A 17391-nucleotide genomic window follows, 5' to 3' on the forward strand; every position below is an offset into this window, starting at 1 on the left:
TACGGACACCACTTCTTACTTTTTTTTTTTTTTTTTTGAGAAAGGTCTTATGTTTCCTAGTATGGCCTCAAACTCACTAAGGAGACAATGACAATTTCTGGCATGCCTGTCAGACATGCCTGTCACCTCCATGGGACATGGTACTGGGACCAAACTGGGGGCTCTGTGCATACAAGTCAAGCACTCCACCAACTGAGCTTCATACCCTATTTCTGGAGTTCAAATTAGGACCACTTTTTACTATTGATCTGTTGTTTGAACTTTACAGCCTTAAATTATATTCTACTATAAAAAAGTAGTACAATACTTTGATGCACTTAATAAACCATGGTTAAATTTACTGCCAACTTAAACCATTAGTAAACTCCCCGGGACTTATATTATTGACCATATCATGTAAAACATGAAAATCAACTTTGTCTTGTAAGGAAATCAGTGTCAAATATTCCAAAGACTGAAAAGAACACACAATCATATTTTTTTATCATTTTATTAGGAATAATTTCAAATGGGTTATGAAGAAAACTTATTCACTGAATTTGATGAGTTTTCAAAAAATTCCTTATGAAGATAGGTTCATCAATAAACAGTAAAATATCAGCAGAACTATCATATACTGGGCAAAGAGTCAGGTTGATTCCAAAAGCAACATGCAACATAAAAAAGGTAACAATATAAAGGAAGACAACTGCTGAGTATTAAAAGTTATCTCAATATGAACTCTTTGCAACCAGCACAGAATTAGTTATCAAATGCAGACCACATTAACGAGGTAAGTTTGGCTGATGGAAGCCAGGAGTCAATAATGGCTGCTGGTGGTGGGGCATCCTCAGTCCAAGAAAACTCAATAATGTTTTGGAGCACTTCCCTGGCTGGTACAAGCAGTATTAGAAAAATCTTTTTTTTTGGCAAGGGGCAGAAATAAATACAAATGGAATGCTACATTGTTACATCAGCAGACTGTCCTAGGAATGATCAAGGTGTCAGTAAAGTACCAAGGGAATAACTTTATAACATTATTGGTGTGGGCTCAAAAAACACTCAAAACAGATTTGTTTAAAGGTGTCACAATAGCTGTATGTCCAGGGATTTAGGCTTCAATGAAGTATAATAGTGGATACTTTTTTTTCCCCCAAGGAGAATTTCTCTTACACCCAAGCATATTGCTAAATAGCAACATTGTGCTTGGTAAACAATAATTGGCAACAAAATAAGCTTTAAATGCTGTAATATTCTGCCCAAACCTGTCTCAGATATTCTTTAATAACCAAGATGCAAACTAATTTTGTTGTAACAAGTCTAGACCAATTCTATCAAACATGTCCTTGGTTGGATATCCAGGTTCATTTAACGTTTTGAAAGTTCATTTGACAGCCAATCGAGTCCCTCATACAGACCAGTTCCTTGTGTAGCACAAGTGGCTTGAACATACCACTGTGAAGAAAGGACAAGAAAATACTTATTAGCAAGATAATACCTACTTTCATTTTTAAATAGAAAATATTAAGTCCCTCCCTTCCCATAAATGGCCAAGGGCACTACTAAGACATTATAAGCATAAAAATGGAAATGATTAAATCACAGTAATAAACATTAAGAATCTAATCTAAACACTAAGTAATCTACTTGCATCCCACGAACATGAATTTAATGCTTTCAGTAACTACAAAGGTCACTCAAAAGTATTCTTTAGGAATTTCTTCACTCTATCCATTTAAGACTACATCTGTTATTCAATGGCTTTATTAGTTTAGCTTTCCCTCACATACTCTGCAGAGTAACGGGAGCATCTCTAACACATGACCTACCTGGTCCTTAAGACCCTTTCATTGGGGAGGCAGAGGCAGGCGGATCTCTGTGAGTTCGAGACCAGCCTGGTCTACAAGAGCTAGTTCCAGGACAGGCTCCAAAGCTACAGAGAAACCCTGTCTCGAAAAACCAAAAAAAAAAAAAAAAAAAAAAAAAAAAAACACGCCGGGCGGTGGTGGCGCACGCCTTTAATCCCAGCACTCGGGAGGCAGAGGCAGGCGGATCTCTGAGTTCGAGGCCAGCCTGGTCTACAAGAGCTAGTTCCAGGACACAGGACAGGCTCTAGAAACTACAGAAACTGCCTGTCTCGAAAAACCAAAAAAAAAAAAAAAAAAGAAAAGAAAAGAGAAAAAAGACCCTTTCATTGTATCCATACTAGGAGCTGTGCTTTGTGTAATTCTCATGCCCAGGCCCTCACATGTGCTGCTAGGCAAGTCCTCGGCCATTAAGCCACACCCCCAGTCTAAAAGGGGTAAATTTCTGAAAGATATTTGCTGGTATTCTAAGAACTAAAACTTTTCATATAATTTTACTTCTTTATAAAAAGTAATTTTAGCATCTTTGATCTTACATATTCCAAAAAGTTTCACTTTTTAAACAGTAAAGATTCTTAGTTGCTTCTATGAAACACGATAAAATCTAAATAATAAAAGATATGTCTCAAAAAACCAAAAACAAAACCCCCAGAAAACTTGAGACACCCAGAAACTAACTCTCATTAAACAGATAATTTATTCATTTTTAACTGACTAGTCTTATTTCACCTTAGAAGAAAAAAAACTTATTTTAATGTTGCAAAGTCACTACTGTAGGTTTACCATGTTGCCAATCATCTGACTATCAAATACCCTAGCAACCCAGAAGGGAGGAAAAGGACATAAATTCCTATTTCCACAGTTCAAAAAAAGTCTTTTACAGTGTATATTTTTTAATTCAAATGGGACATCACAACAGTCTACAGAGTAAACAGTATCTGCCTTGTTAACAGAGTGTAAAGCTGCTGCTAAGTGCGGGACACTGGGGTTCTGACAGTTATCTTTCTCTTTTGAGAACATGGTCTCATGTCTGTGATAGTTTCCATGTGTACATCGGACTTTGCCAATATCAAATCACTACCTGATAGGAGGCAAAGTATTTCTCGTAATTTTGTATTAGAAAAAGGTGTCAGCAGAGGTTCCTCCATAACGATTTCAAGTTTAACCAAAGACAAAGACATTAAATGATATGATTTAAAATATAGCTGCTATAAACAGCACAAAACATAAGGCTTGTTAAACTGCACATGCCTCTAATCATAGCTCTTGGGAAAGAAAAACAGAATGGCAAGGCCAGCATCGACTACTCAACTACAGATGCTGCTCAGCGGTAGGGTAACGATCCTACCACGTGAAAGAGTCACTCAACCCAAAACACAAAAAATTGTAAAAATAAAGGCATTAAAAAAAAAAAAAAAGGTGGAGAGCTACTTAAATGGCACAAACTAAGAATGTCTGTAATCTCTACATATTCAACTCTTAGTATTGATAATGTATCAATACAGAAGATATATAAAATATATTACCATATTCTTATAAATGTCCTGTCTGTCTAAAGGAAATGATTACTACACATTTAAACTGGGCAGGCATGGTGGCATATGCAGAGGCATATGTGCGTTTGAGGCCTGATCTACAGAGTAAGTTCCAGGCCAGCCAGGACCACAGTTAGACCCTATCTCCAAATAGTAACACAATAAAATACTAGTCAGCAGCTGAGTATTAGTCTAACTACCCTAATTTACCAGCGAGGAGGTACTTACTGTTCTGTTGCGGAGAGACTGGAGACCTAACTTATCCGTCATCTCACTGATGGCCATAGCGTTTGGCAAATCCTGTTTGTTTGCAAACAGCAGCAGCACTGCGTCCTGCAGTTCATCTTCCAGAAGCTGGGGTAAAGTTCAACTGTTAGCTGATTCTAAAGTCAAACTGACGACTCACAAGTCTTCCTAAATATACATTTTATTCAACATTAAACAAGCTATTAAACATCAATTAAATTTCTCTATGTAAATTCCAAGCACTCTTATAAATCTCATATCCCTCACTTTGAGCAAATAATGATTGGCCTTTAAGACGGTGGTTCTCAACTTTCCTCGTGTTGTGACCCTTTAATACAATTCCCATGTTGTGATTCACAACTATAAAATTATTTTCATTGCTACTTTGTAATTGTAATTTTGTTATTGTTATGAATCGTAATATAAATATCTGTGTGTCCCGATGGTCTTAGGTGACCCCTGCGAAAGGATCATTTGACCCTCAAAAAGGGGGTCTCGACCCACACAGGTTGAGAACTGCGAATTACATAAAGAAATCAATAGCCCTTAGAAGGCTTTTTTGTGCACTCTTAAGAACTTGGAAATAACGTAAGTTTCCCAAGCTTATTTTTACCTCTAAGTATGTAATCACTGACAGTACCCCCATAATAAATCTTGGAAATGATCAACTTAAAATACATACTTACCATTTTCTGCAGCACAGCTGCTCCTTCTTGAATTCTTTCACGATCATTGCTATCTACCACAAAAATAAGACCCTAGGGAAAAATTTTTTCAATAAATTATAACAGTTAAACTTAGGGGCCACATTAAATATTAAATACACTAGCAAGACACCACGGAGAGTTTGACGTGTGGTAGAAAGTAAGTTCTGCGTCCTGACTAGGTTTACATCAACAAGCTAGATCATCTAATACGGGGAACCTCAAGTGAGAAAATAAATACCCCCGTAAGATCCAGCTGTGGGGCATTTTCTTAATTACTTACTGATGTGAGCGTGCCCAGCCCATGACGGGTGGTGCTGTCCCCGGGCAGGTGGTTCTGATGCTCTGACCATGCTTTATCACACGTAGTGACCTAACTAAGACTGAGTGCTTAAAAATTGTTTTTACGGCTGAAGAGATGGCTCAGAGGTTAAGAGCATGGGCTGCTCTTCCAGAGGTTCTGAATTCAATACCAGCAACCACATGGTGGCTCACAACCATCTGTGATGAGATCTGGTGTTCTCTTCTGCAGAGCACTGTATACATAATAAATAAATCTTATAAAGTTTTTTTAAAAAAATAGTTTTTAAAAGTCTCTAACACAGGGGCTAGCAACACACCTCAGCAGGTAAAAGCACATAATGACCTGAGTTTGGCCCCCAGAACCCACAGGGTGAAAGAGACTTATTCCCACAGGACAAGTAAGTGGCACACCTCCTTCCCCCATGCACTCTCCCCACTGACACACACACCAGAAAATAAAATGTGACTTTAAAATTAAAAAGAAAAAGGTTTCCGTTATGGCTAGTTTTATGTCAGCTCGATGCAAGCTGGTCATCTGTAAGGAGGAACCTAAGTAGAGAAAATGCCGCCATAAGAGCTGACTATAGGCAAGCCTTTAAGGCATTTTTTTAATTAGTTATTGAATATGTGGAAGGACCCAGCCCCATTGTGGCTGGTGCTATCTCTAGGTTGGTGGTCATGGGTTCTGCAAGCTTTTCCTCCCCAAGCTGCTGCAGTCGTGGTGCTCCACAACAGTAACCCTAACTCAAACTTTCTTGTTGGAATAAAAACCAAATAAACAACACAAAGTAAGTTCAAGGCTCACCTACTGAAAACTGAAAATAAAACCCCAAAACTCCAAAATTATTAACCAATGAGTACTTTTCTCAATGCTAAGAGAAACAACTGTAACCTCCTTTCTCTCCCCTATCATATTTAAATACAGTAACAAAAGAGTTCCAGGTCTAGGGGTCTAGCTTAGGGGGTAGAATGCTTGTCTGGCATGCAAGAAGCCCTGAATAAAAGTGAGTGTGGTACTGCACTCCACTGTGACTCCAGCACTCAGGAAGCAGAGGCAGGAGAGCACAAGGCCCAAGGGACCATCAGCTATACTTTGACTTCCAGCGTGGCATGGGCTATGTGTGACCCAGTCTCAAAAATAAACAAAACAAACAGGCTATGTCGTGAAGACAAAAGGAAAATAATAAAGGATCGTCAAAAATGTATGAACTATGTGGATCTACACATGCAGTAAAAGGCACATACAAAATGTAAAAAGGAGAGATTGACACACTTTGATAGTTTTTTGTTTTAAATAAAGAAATTAGAATTGAGAATTGCATGATGGTATTAACATGTTCTTTCCAGGTGTATGATTACAAGAATAACTTCCTGGTTAGTTTAAAGCTACTCATCTTTTTTTTTTTTAAATTTTTATTTTTATTATGTATACAGTGTTCTGACTGCATGTATGCTTGCAGGCCAGAAGAGGGCACCAGATCTCATTACAGATGGTTGTGAGCCACCATGTGGTTGCAGACCTCTGGAAGAGAAGCCAGTGCTCTTAACCAGAGCCATCTCTCCAGCCCCCAAAGCTAACCATCATTAAGAAAAAGCATTTTCATTAGTAACAAGAGAACTGTATAATGTATTTTTCTTTAAATTAAATTATATATATTTTTATTTTTTAAGAATATAATTACATTGTTTTTCCTCTTCCCTTTTCTCCCTCTAGGCCCTCCCATTTGCCCCAGCCTTTTGCTATCTTTAAATGGCCTCCTTTGCTTTGTTAAGCTGCTCAGTCAATAGTTTCGTTTATTTGTTTACTTATGCTTGGTTTTTCAAGACAGAGTTTCTCTGTGTCTCAGCCTAGTCTACAAGAGCTAGTTCGAGGACAGGCTCCAAAACTACAGAGAAACCCTGTCTTGAAAAACAAAAAACAAACAAACAAACAAAAGAGGGCACCAGATCCCCCTTCAGACAGTTGTGAGGCACCACTTGGGTGCTGGAAATCAAGCCCAGGTCTTTTTTTTTTTTTTTTTTTTTTTTTTTTTTGTGAGAGCAACAAGCATTGTTGAGCCCATTTCCAGCCCCAATTTCATTTTTTTTAACATTTCATTTTAATTTTTTTCTAAATGTAAATAATGTCATCTATTCCAAAGTAAGAGAGAGATTTTAAGAATAAGTTCAAAGTTGGTCCTTTCCTGTAACATCACAGGATCAACAATATGCAAGAGTTAAGCTTCTGAAAGCACGTCTATCAGTTCTAAGATTACTTAAAAAGCCAAACTAACTGGGGTCGGTCAGGTGGTTATAAGCACTTCTGTTCTGATAAAGGATCCAGGTTCAGTTCCCATCACCCACATGGCAGCTCATAACCATCCTTAGCTCTAGTTCCAAGAATCTAACAACCTCTTCTGGCTCTGTAGGTACTAGGCATGTATGTGGTATGTGATGCACACACACACGTTGTGGGAGGGAACCACATACACACAAAATAAAAATCAACCTTTTTGAAAAAGCCAAATTATTTAGAAAAGCAAAAGAAATGGAATTATTTAATGAGGGGAGAGGAATTTACCACAATAAACAATTAGTTTAAGTGTTAGGAGTTAGAACTGATTAGGAATGCTAGAAATGCAAGCTAAAAGAGCTAGCTTAGCTGTACTTAAAAAGAGCTTTCTCTAGAAAGGGAAGAACTATCTAGGATGAAGAATGCTCTGGCCTTTAATTCTAAAGGCATCCAAAGAGACCAGGATAGATTTAATCCCAAATTCATGATTCACATGTCTTACAAAACATTCTAAACAAATATAAGGACAAGTCTATTATTATAAGGTAATATAATATTTACATCATTTATAATTTATAAGATTTACATCATGTCTGATTTTACTTCAGATACATGGTTTATTGTGTTAGCTTCTATTTCCACAATGGAGTTTTTTAAAGCTTATACTTTTGCAAAAATCTGTTTTCTATCCAAAGCCATGTGAATTAACACGTTCTTGGTTTTAGTAAGAAATTATGCCACATATTTATTTTTATATTCATACACTTATTAATAAGATATACTACTTAAGACAGGATTGTTCTAGCCACTCAACAAGAGTGCTTACTGCTACCAGGCAACAATGTACCTCAATGGAGAATAAGCACAACACTAAAAATCTTAAATATCTCAAGAATTAAATATACTACACTTCAAGAAATTCTCAACTCTGGTAGTAAAACAAAACCTGATGTGTAACCCCTCATTATAGTAGAAAAGACAAGAGAACTGAGACCAGGTTAACAAAAACAAAAAAGAACCCCTCAATCTTTTCTTTTTAAAGACAAGCTCTCCCTATGGAGCCTTAGCTGGCCTCGAACTTGCTATGCAGGAGCACACTGGACTGAATTTAGATTTGTCTTCCTGGTTCCCAGTTACAGGTATGTGCCACTGCTATGTCTTGAAGTCACTTCTAAGTCTCAGTTTCCTCACTTGTAGAAACCCTAGCACACGGTACATGTCTGCGATCTCAGCACTCAGAGGGCAGGCGGAGAGGAAACATAACAACAGGAGAACTAGAAGAGCAGCTCTTACCAGGAAATAATTTTGTCCCTAGGGAGGTTTTTTGGTTTTTGCAAGCATTTGTAGTTGTCAAAACTTGACTTGGAAGGTAGAGTGGCTACTAGCATTTAGTAAGCAGACACTAAGGAGCTGTTAAGCATACACAATCCAAGAGAGGCCTCCCCACAGTTCAAAAATGACAATAGAACTTTTGATAAGAACCCAAACTAGCCAAATCAATAGCATAAGAGAACTTACTAGAAGTATCAAATCTAAGAAGCTTGTCCCAATAAATCAATCTGTATCTTTTAACAGATAGCCAGGTGAGCCACACACACACTAAAGTGTGGAACACTAAGCCTGCTGGCCTTGCGTGTTCAAGATTCTGACTTACAACAACTTTAGAGATTTTCAAAACTCCCTCTAAACTAAGAGATTTTGACAACTCCTTATCTACATAATCACTAAGGTCTCTTTCATGCCAGTATATCCTGTATGATAATATAAAAGTCTTATAAGTTAGCAAAGCAGACTGAGTTAAACCAAGTTCTACCACTGTGATATATAACATAATCTCAAAATTAAGAACCAAAAGAACTACTGATGAAATATGTAATTCATTCTTGAGAACTCCTTTACTCCTGTCTAAAATCTCATTGGAGCAGCTACATTTACCTCTTCCACACTATGCACCTGAACTTTCAAAGGCACGAGTAAGTGCATACTAAAGAATGTAAACAAGTCAACATTCAATATAAAATTCAGACTATGAAATCTATAAATTAAAGTTACAAATACATGGCATATCTCACCTGGGTATTCTGGAAGTAATGCCTCCAGAGAGGCCTAATTTTATCTTGACCACCGACATCCCATACTGTGAAACAGATGTTTTTATACTCTACTGTTTCCACATTAAAACCTATAAGGAAAAAAAAAAGACCACTGTTCATAATAAAGTACTAAGAAATAAACCCCTGCAATGTGAAATTCTCTTAGAATAGCTTTTTAAGTCTTACCAATATCATCTCTTGAGATTAACAAAAACAAAATTGTATTTTCATTGTACAGAGTTATCTATAAATCTTACCAATGGTAGGAATGGTGGTGACTATCTCCCCTAATTTCAGTTTATACAGAATTGTCGTCTTGCCAGCAGCATCCAATCCAACTAGAAGAAGATATTATAGATTTAAAATCTGAATCAAATATATATAAGCAATTCAACAATAATTTAGTTTCAAAGTAAAAGTTAACTCTTTGATACACAAATGAGTTAAAATGTACTGTGTCAGCAACTAGCTGAGTGCCTTTGTTGGAGACAGGGTCTCTCATATATCCCAGAGTGCCCTCAACTCATTATCTATGGCTGAGGATGGCCTTCCACTCTTGATACTCCTGCTTCTCTCTCCTTGAACACTGGTGCTAGGATTACAGCTGAGCTGAGCCTGTTAGAAATGGAGAAGCTAGTACAGCACACCAACCAAGCCACATCTCCAGACCAAAAATTAACCTGCTGCTTAATATTTACACAGTCTATTTTGAATAAATGTTCTTCATGCTGGAGAGATGGGTTAGTGGTTTAGAGCAATGTTGGTTCGGTCCTGGCAGCCATCATCTCGTCTTCGAAGTGCCTTCACTCTAAGGGATCCAATGATCTCTTCTGTCCTGCACAGGCACAACACTCAATGTGCACATACCCACACTCTGACACACATATACACACAATTAAAAATTAAAAGTGAAATCTTTCTTTTAAAAAGTTCTTAATGCTAAGAGGGAACATATATAGCCATGCCAGTGACTAGTCTGCCCTCACTTATAGACCCAAGAAAGGCTAACTGTTACATAAAGTATTTGGTTTTCAAATGTGAAATAGTGTATCAACAAGATGAACAAATCGGAAGATGGGAACTCAGCCGTAGAGCCCTCGCATATAGCAAATATAAGGCTCTAGAATTGGCATCCTCTGCGAAAAGACAACTTGATCTTTCAACTCTTCTGTGAAGAGTAAGACCTCTTTGACTGTGATCAAATTTTATTAACATCAGAATTGATCTTTGGGCCAGGTGGGGTGTCGGGCTTTTAATCCCAACACTTGGAAGGCAGAGCCAGCTGTGTCTCTGAGTTTGAGTCTACAGACAAACTTGTTCACAAACACACTAAATGGCATCATTCATGACAACTAAAATAACTAATTTCCATCAACTGATAAATGGATAAACTGTGAGTTTCTAAACAATGGAATTATCATTTGGCCACAAAACATTATAGAATACTAATAGATGTTACACAAATGTTGAAAACAACTATGGTAAGTGAAAAGGCCAAACAGAAGAAAGCCATATATCATTATTCCATTAGCTGAAATGTCCAGAACAGAAGAAACCTACAGAAGCAAAGACTACTAGTGGCTGCCATGGGTGGTGAAGGGAAACTGGGAACGACGGATAGTTATGGGACTCCAATGCCACCGAGACGAATGGGGAGGTGGGAAAGATGAAGAGTGGAAGTGGTTTTTGTTTGCTTTGCTTTGTTTTAAATTAATATTTTTAAAATTTTCTTTTGGGGGGGATGCTACAGGTATGAGGGGCAGATATGGAGGGACTGGGAAATGAGTGGAATTGGGGTGCACAATGTGAAATTCCCAAAGAATCAATAAAAATTATGTTTAAAAAGTTATAGGATTCAATTTAGACAGTCGTGAAAATATTCTAGAATTTGATGATGGTAACTGTTATACAACTTTATAAACATAAAAATTATACTTTAGGGTGGCACTTTTTTTTACAGTTTATTTAATTATTTTGTGTATGAGTTTCTATGTGTATGTGCGTGTACATGAATGCCCAGTGCCTGTGGAGGTCAGAACAGCTTGCAGGAGTCACTTCTATCCCGCCACCATTCCACTCCCAGGGATTGAATTCCAGTGGTCAGACTTGGCAGCAAGTGCCTTTATCTGCTGGGACATCTTGAAGATTCAGAGTAGCTTATGATTTATGAACATATACCTCTACTTACAAAAATCAGAAAAACTAAACAGCTGGTCAGTGGTGTAATGCCAGAATATGGGAAATGGGACAGAAAAAAAACAGGAATTCAAACCCAGCCTAGGTTATATGTGACCTTGTGTCACAAAACACCCACCAACCTACGATAGCTAATTCGAAGCTCAAGCTCTCAAATCATATTTATATACTGTGATCATACCTTAAGGTTTTCTTCAGACCACCATATGGTAATATTTTATCTAGCTCTTCAGAGCTTTGACCATTTAAACTGAAACTACCAGTTACAGAAAAAATAAATTTAGATTTTGCTAAAATGTTTGGATTTTGCTTCTACCCAACAAAATTGAGGAGTATTTTTCCCTTTTATGAATGAGCTAATTAGTAACAAATTATCAAAGGCTAGTAATTATGTTTGCAAATAATGGCATAAGAAAATGCTTGTAATACATTAATTGAAAAGAAAACAAAATAATTTAAGAGGAATAAAACCTTCTAAATGTGGAGAATAAGCGTGACAAGTAGGAGTTGGAAAGATGGCTCAGTTGTATGCATTTGCTGTTCTTCTAGTGGACCCAAGTTCAATCCCCAGCACTCACACTGGGCAGTATACAACCACCTGGAACTCCAGTTCAAAATAAGTAATAATAGTCAAATGGTTGAATTATAGGTGATGATCACCTTTTTTCATATCTAAGTTTCACAAAAAAACTTTAAAAAAAGAATCAGAACCAAGAATTAACTAATAAGAAAATTTATAAAATGTTTTTGAGGAAAAAAAAACATGAAATATCACTCTACCTTAAAGTCTCACTTATTAAGACACTACATTCTCAGAAGCCCTTTTCCCAAGTTCAAAGAAAATAGGTTAAAATTAGTAACTCCTCTACAAATTCATTAGTAATTTCAGAATTAAATTTAAGTATTAATTTACCAAAAACACACCTTATCATAGACCTCTAAAATACAATTCAGAGCGACTGCTTTCTAACTCTGGCTTCCTGAGTAATCTAAGGTAGAAATTAGTCATCCTTGAATTTAATTTTTTTATTCAAATGAATAAATTTCCCTTATAAATAACTTATACATCATTTCTGTTGATCAATAGTCTAGAAGATTTTAAATTCAATGTATTGTATTGGCTATTTGTTAGTGTTTGAAACACTGGCCTCCTTGGTGCTAGGGTTACAGGCACACGACCTCACACTAACCCAGGCTTAGCTTTATTTAATTATGGTTAACTATGAGATGTATCTTCAAAAATCTTCTCAAATTAATTTTGGGAGAACAGCTAGTATGGAAATTAAGTTTTCATCTCCACAGAAGTTGGGCAAACCAGACACATTGACTAACTACCACTGTCTCTTAATATGCTTTTAAACAGTATTCTAGGACTTCAGAGTAGCTCAGTGCTTGTGTATATGCTCAAAACTCAAGAGACCCTGATTTTAATCCCTGCTCCAAAAGAATAAACAGACTATGGAAGCTGTTGACTCAAGGAGGCATATATAAGCTTGATAAAGAAAGAACAAGCTGGGCAGTGGTTGTACACACCTTTAATCTCAGCACTGAGGAGGCAGAGGCAGGCGATCTTGGTGAGTTCGAGGACAGTCTCATCTACAGAGTGAGTTCTAGGACAGGCTCCCAAGCTATAGAGAAACCCTGTCTCGAAAAACCAAAAAAAGAAAACGAAGAAGAAAAAGGAAATAGGAGCCCATTAATGAAAGAGAGAAATAAACAAAACAAAAATACATTCAGGGATAAGGAGAGGGCAGAGTTCATACACAAGGTCTTGAGTTCCAGTTCTCAAAACCGCACCACAAAGCAAATACGTAATACATGTGCACACGTGTACATACAACCATCCACTCACTAATGTTCCCAATGCTTGAATAGGGAAAATACCATAAATGTGATTATTCATTATAAGGTCACTCATAAAACCACAAAGAAAAACACAATAACAAAACCCCCAAAACTCTTAGGAATGACCAGACTTCCTAACCACTGTGCTCTTCATGCAGATAACCCTGACACTTTCTTGGATGAGTTATCATAAAAGTTAGTTTTCTGAACCAGTGCTGTTAAACAAGGAAAACTTCAGGTGTGGTGACACCACCTTTACTCCCAGCACTCAGGCAGAGGCAGGTGGATCTCTGTGAGTTCAAGGCCTGCCTGGTCTACAGAGTGAGCTCCAGGACAGCTAGAGCTATGGAGAGAGAGAGACCCTTATCATAAAAAAAAAAAAGCAGCAAAAGCGGAGCAAACCTGAGCGATCACACCCCTAACACGAAGAGGAATCCCACCCGTGATTCGGGCCCTTCCTGCCAATCACTACTTGGGATGGATGGAGAATTTCTCAGACACAGTAAAGCTCATAAAGCGCCTATCTCCCTTCTCCCTATCCCTTAGGCCATCACAAGACTATAACAAAGGAAAAACAACTCATTTATAATAAATTCTTTAGTTACACACTCTTCTACTGGCTAGCCTCGAAGAAAATCATTTATCTCAGTCTCAAGTCCTCCCTTTGATTTCAGATCCTTTTTCATACGGCCAATTTCCAAGCATTTAAGGCTTAAATAACACACCGGCCCTCCTAAAAATAACTGTCCTCTTCATAAAGGAGATCTGAGTAACTGTGAAAGAAAACATTTTCACTTAGCTTTGTGAATGAGTCACGAACAATTGTTTTTACGGCTGTAAAGACGCTGAACAAACGAGAGAGGCACAATAACCAGCTTGTACCCCCATACGATGCATCACAGAAACTGAAGCACTCCGTAGTAGTGCGTGCTCGAAATGATCCTTTTCTCTTCACACTCGACAAGTGTCAAAAGATACTATTCAGCTCCTTGAAACTCAGCTGTGAGGCAGGCTGCTGTAGTAGGGACAGAACTAATCCCTCACTCTAGTGAATGGCCTCAGTGGGCAATAAAACCTGCCACTGGGAAGCAGTTTAAACAAACGATTTTAATACATTACCCCGAACTCAAGAGTCTTATTCAGTTCAGGTGCTTTAGAATTATCTGGATAAATAACTTTTTCATTTCTAATAACTGACTTTGTCATTTTATTATTATCCAGGCCAGATGGATTAAAATTAGTTTGAAAGATAGTAAACCAAATAGGTTTAGTCTTTTAGGTTTAGAACGAATAAATCCTATTTTCACAGAATAAGCTTCATAAGCATGAGAAAATAAAGCCGAGTGGAGAGCAAGGCAAAGTTTAGTGACATGAGCTCAGAGGACTCCGGACTTTTTCCTCAAGTCTTGGGTGCTCCTTCGCCACAGTGGGCCTGGTCACTTCCTGCCCCAGGGCTGCTCCAGGCTGGGCTCACATACCAATGGTGTGTGCAGAGGGCGTACACGACCAGGAAAGGGGGGTGGGGGGGGGGAGACGGCTGGAGTCGCCCAGGCTCACACTCTCGACCGCTGCCCACAGCCACAAACGTGGGGCGGAAGATTGCACCCTTAGAAAGGGCCTCGCCGGGATGAACTAACCCTGGATCCCCGCTCCGTCTTCCCAGGCTCTCAATTAGATCAGGAAGAAAGAGAGAGACACAGAGACACAGAAAGACAGAGACACAGAGAGAGAGGCGAGCGTGCAAAGCCGAGAGCGAGAAAATCTGGCTCAGCGTCTGTGGGAGACACCGCTAGCCCCTCGCCCCCATTGTTCCCCCGAAGGATTCTTCTTGGCCGCCCTCCCCCACCCCGGCCGGGGAAGGCTGGGCTGGAGGCCACGGCGCAAACGCCTGGCCTTCCCCGGTTCCCGGCTGCACACTCACCCATCAAAATGCGCATCTGCTTCTTGCCGAAGAGGCGAGAGAAGAGAGAGGAGATGGTGAGGCCCATAGCGGCGGTGGCACGAGCGACGGTCAAGAAAGGAGGTCCAATGCGTCCTCGGGCCTTCTCGGTCCCGGCTCCCGATCAACCGGGCGGCGGAGGAAGGCAGAAGAGCAGGCTCGCTGGCGGCGGGTCGGCAGAGCCGCGGGGACGCGACGCAGCGGGACCCGGAGCTGCTCGGCGACTGGTGCGGCGGCTCTGGCGCGGCGTTAAGTGTTCGGCTGTGCCACGTCACACGGCGGCCGCGGAGACTCTGGCGGCGGCCCGCCCGCTCCAACGCGGACAGAATCGCGTCACCGCCGCCCCACCCCCCGCGCTGCGGACGCCGCCCGGCCCACCGCGCCTGCGCACACGGATCCCGAGCCGGCGTCGAGCCGGCGTCGCCGACGTGCGCCCTGGCGGAGGCGGAGCCGGGCGAGGACGTCTGGCACGGGTGGACGGAAGGACGGGCGGGCTCCCCGGAGTCCTGGTTTCATCACGTCCAATGGGGTTCCAAGTGGACGGCTTCCGCCCGGATGGGTGAGTTGTAGTCCGAGGTTCCAGGAAGGCGACATGTGCATTGTGGGCTAAGCAGTGACGTTCTTGGCCTTTGGGTGACTTCCTCCTTCCGGGGAGCTTTGGTAGTTACCCCACTCCCTCTAATGCCGTCGAGCCTTGCACGCCACCAAGGTGTTTACCGCAATGAAGAAGCGAAGATGACTCCGTTTCAAACAATAAAGATTCTTTCCAGGCTAGGTGAGGAGATGCGCTGAGACGAATTTCATGTGAAATAGCCTTAAAACCCGGCCGCTCACAGCAGTCTGGGATAGATCCAACGACAGCCCGCACAACAAAGGAAATTCGTACAGAACTTTATTTATTACTTACAGACCTCTGAAGTCTTCCACGAAGGGGAGAGAGGTTTAGCAGTTTAGTGAAAGTATTAGATAGTAAATAAAGTGAAAGTATTAGATAGTAAATAAAGCGCATTAAGTAAAGTATCTAACAGCCCTTAGCTTCTCCGGACATAATTAAAAATAGACCTGCTAGCAGAGGAAAGGTGAAAACTCCTAGCCCCAACGCCAACTTATACTGAAATCACTAACTCCATTAATTGCAAGACGAGAGTGCTCGAAGGCTTTTCCTTCCCCTACCAACACTGACATTGGAACCCAGGATCTCAAGCGTGCTAAGGAACATTCTACCACTGATGGGCAGAAATGGCAGACCGACCTCGAATCTGTGGTCCTCCTACTCCGGAGTGGCTGGGTTTCCAGGCTCGTCGCACCACACCCAGCTAAGTATTTACACTGTGAGAAGTCAAGAAAAGACTGCTTCTCTATGATCTTTTCATTCCCGGAAGAATAATGAAAAATACTGTTTTACTGGTTGCAAAATAAGGTGTAAATATCGTTAATTTTTTTGAAAGAATTTCACCTCCTCCCACATATTTTCCCCCCCACCCCATTGCTACAGTTTACTGTGAGTAGTACCCACAATCCACCTTAGTGTTCACCAGCTCTGAAGGTTTCTAAGCATTTTCTCTGGGAAGGTAGGTATTTTTTGACAGAGAGATTTCCCCATTTCTTAGGCTCAAAGTGTGATGACTTCTCTTCAAAAATATGGCCTCATAGTTAATGTTATTGGCAACAGCCCGGGTTTCCCCTCTTGTCTGAAGAAAGCATTATGAAAGTACAGAAGCTGACACACCACAGTGATAGATTATTAAATAAACTGTGGGCTAGCCATACTCTCCAATACCAGGAGGAATTAGAATGAATTACAACTATACACGTATCCTAATAAAAAGATCTCCAAAGCAGGGCTAGTGGAGCGGAGGAGGAACAAATAGAAAAACAATAAGGTGATATAAAAATAGATTTCTGGGTATATAGCTTGGTTAGTGAAAGTCTTGTCACACAGCTTTGGGTTCATTCATCCCCTGCACTGCATGAAACAAGTTGTGGCATATACCTGTGAACCCAGCACTTGGGAATGGAGCAAGGATAATCAGAAGTCTAAGGACATGCTCCACTACAAAGTTTAAGGGCAGCCTAGAATGGCTTTAAAACAAAACACAAGTTCCTGCGGCCTGTGATGGGGCACATTTGTGATCCCAGCACTGGGGAGATAGAAAGTGGAGGGTCAGGAAGACAAGGTCATCTTGACTAGATAGCAAATGTGAGGCTAACCTGACAATAGGAGACCTTACCCCACAATAATACAGATTGTCATTACGTGTGCATGCTTGTATGCATGCACGCATGTGGATGCGGCACAAAAATTTCAAATAGAATTCAGCAATCATTAGCAGTTCCCTGATTAACTGTGGAGGAAGGGACCCTTTCCAGGGAATAGAGAAACCCGCACTGAAACAGTCAAAGCAGAGCTTTAT

At 40.0% G+C, this 17391-nt stretch overlaps 1 protein-coding gene across 1 annotated transcript; it reads right to left on the minus strand.

Moving 5' to 3' along the window:
• Positions 1 to 474: 474 nt before the first annotated feature.
• Positions 475 to 15308, minus strand: Arf4 (ADP ribosylation factor 4). Its single transcript, XM_038349416.1, has 6 exons — positions 14960 to 15308; positions 9255 to 9335; positions 8977 to 9086; positions 4312 to 4383; positions 3608 to 3733; positions 475 to 1434 (listed from the first exon to the last, which is right to left on the minus strand). Exons 1-6 carry the CDS (start codon positions 15024 to 15026, stop codon positions 1348 to 1350), a joined length of 543 nt encoding a protein of 180 aa, XP_038205344.1. The 5' UTR covers positions 15027 to 15308; the 3' UTR covers positions 475 to 1347.
• Between the last annotated feature and the right edge of the window lie 2083 nt (positions 15309 to 17391).

This window comes from Arvicola amphibius, chromosome 12, assembly GCF_903992535.2.
Source record: "Arvicola amphibius chromosome 12, mArvAmp1.2, whole genome shotgun sequence".
Taxonomy (NCBI): domain Eukaryota; kingdom Metazoa; phylum Chordata; class Mammalia; order Rodentia; family Cricetidae; genus Arvicola; species Arvicola amphibius.

What these genes read in the sequence shown, in the direction of transcription:
- Arf4 (XM_038349416.1), bottom strand. Translation starts at nt 15,026, where the DNA reads ATGGGCCTCACCATCTCCTCTCTCTTCTCTCGCCTCTTCGGCAAGAAG. An exon ending in GCAGATGCGCATTTTGATGG is followed by an intron (nt 9,336 to 14,959) that starts GTGAGTGTGCAG and finishes ATCTTCTTCTAG; the next exon opens with TTGGATTGGATGCTGCTGGC. An exon ending in CAGCTGTGCTGCAGAAAATG is followed by an intron (nt 3,734 to 4,311) that starts GTAAGTATGTAT and finishes ACTTTACCCCAG; the next exon opens with CTTCTGGAAGATGAACTGCA.